Genomic DNA, 265 nt, shown 5'->3' on the forward strand with positions numbered 1-265 from the left:
GATGCCACAGGGATGGCCGTGGGTCCAGCTGCACCATGGGGGAACAGCGGTGAGTGCTGGGGTCTGGCAAGAGGGAGTCATGGTTTGTGAGGGCACCTTTGGGAGTGCTGCCCCGTGCCGTGATGCCAGACCAGGGCTGTGCTTGGTGCCAGCTGAGCCCCTGCTCTCTGTCACTCACAGGCAGCCCCCGCAGCTGGTGGAGCCCCCCAGCACTCCCGTGTGTGACCCCGGGAAGCTGCGGCTGGTAGAGGACGCCGGGGGCTGG

The 265-nt window shown here is 67.5% G+C and overlaps 1 protein-coding gene across 1 annotated transcript in view; it reads left to right on the forward strand.

The window, feature by feature from the left end:
- The first annotated feature begins 35 nt into the window (after positions 1–35).
- Positions 36–265, forward strand: part of LOC104542719 (PDZ and LIM domain protein 7-like) — a 3,735-nt gene continuing 3,505 nt past the window's right edge. The window contains exons 1-2 of the mRNA XM_010187115.1: positions 36–49; positions 181–244. Coding sequence (XP_010185417.1) covers positions 36–49; positions 181–244 — 78 coding nt within the window. The remainder of the gene's footprint in view (positions 50–180; positions 245–265) is intronic.

This window comes from Mesitornis unicolor, unplaced genomic scaffold (genome assembly GCF_000695765.1).
Source record: "Mesitornis unicolor isolate BGI_N332 unplaced genomic scaffold, ASM69576v1 scaffold45666, whole genome shotgun sequence".
Classification (NCBI taxonomy): domain Eukaryota; kingdom Metazoa; phylum Chordata; class Aves; order Mesitornithiformes; family Mesitornithidae; genus Mesitornis; species Mesitornis unicolor.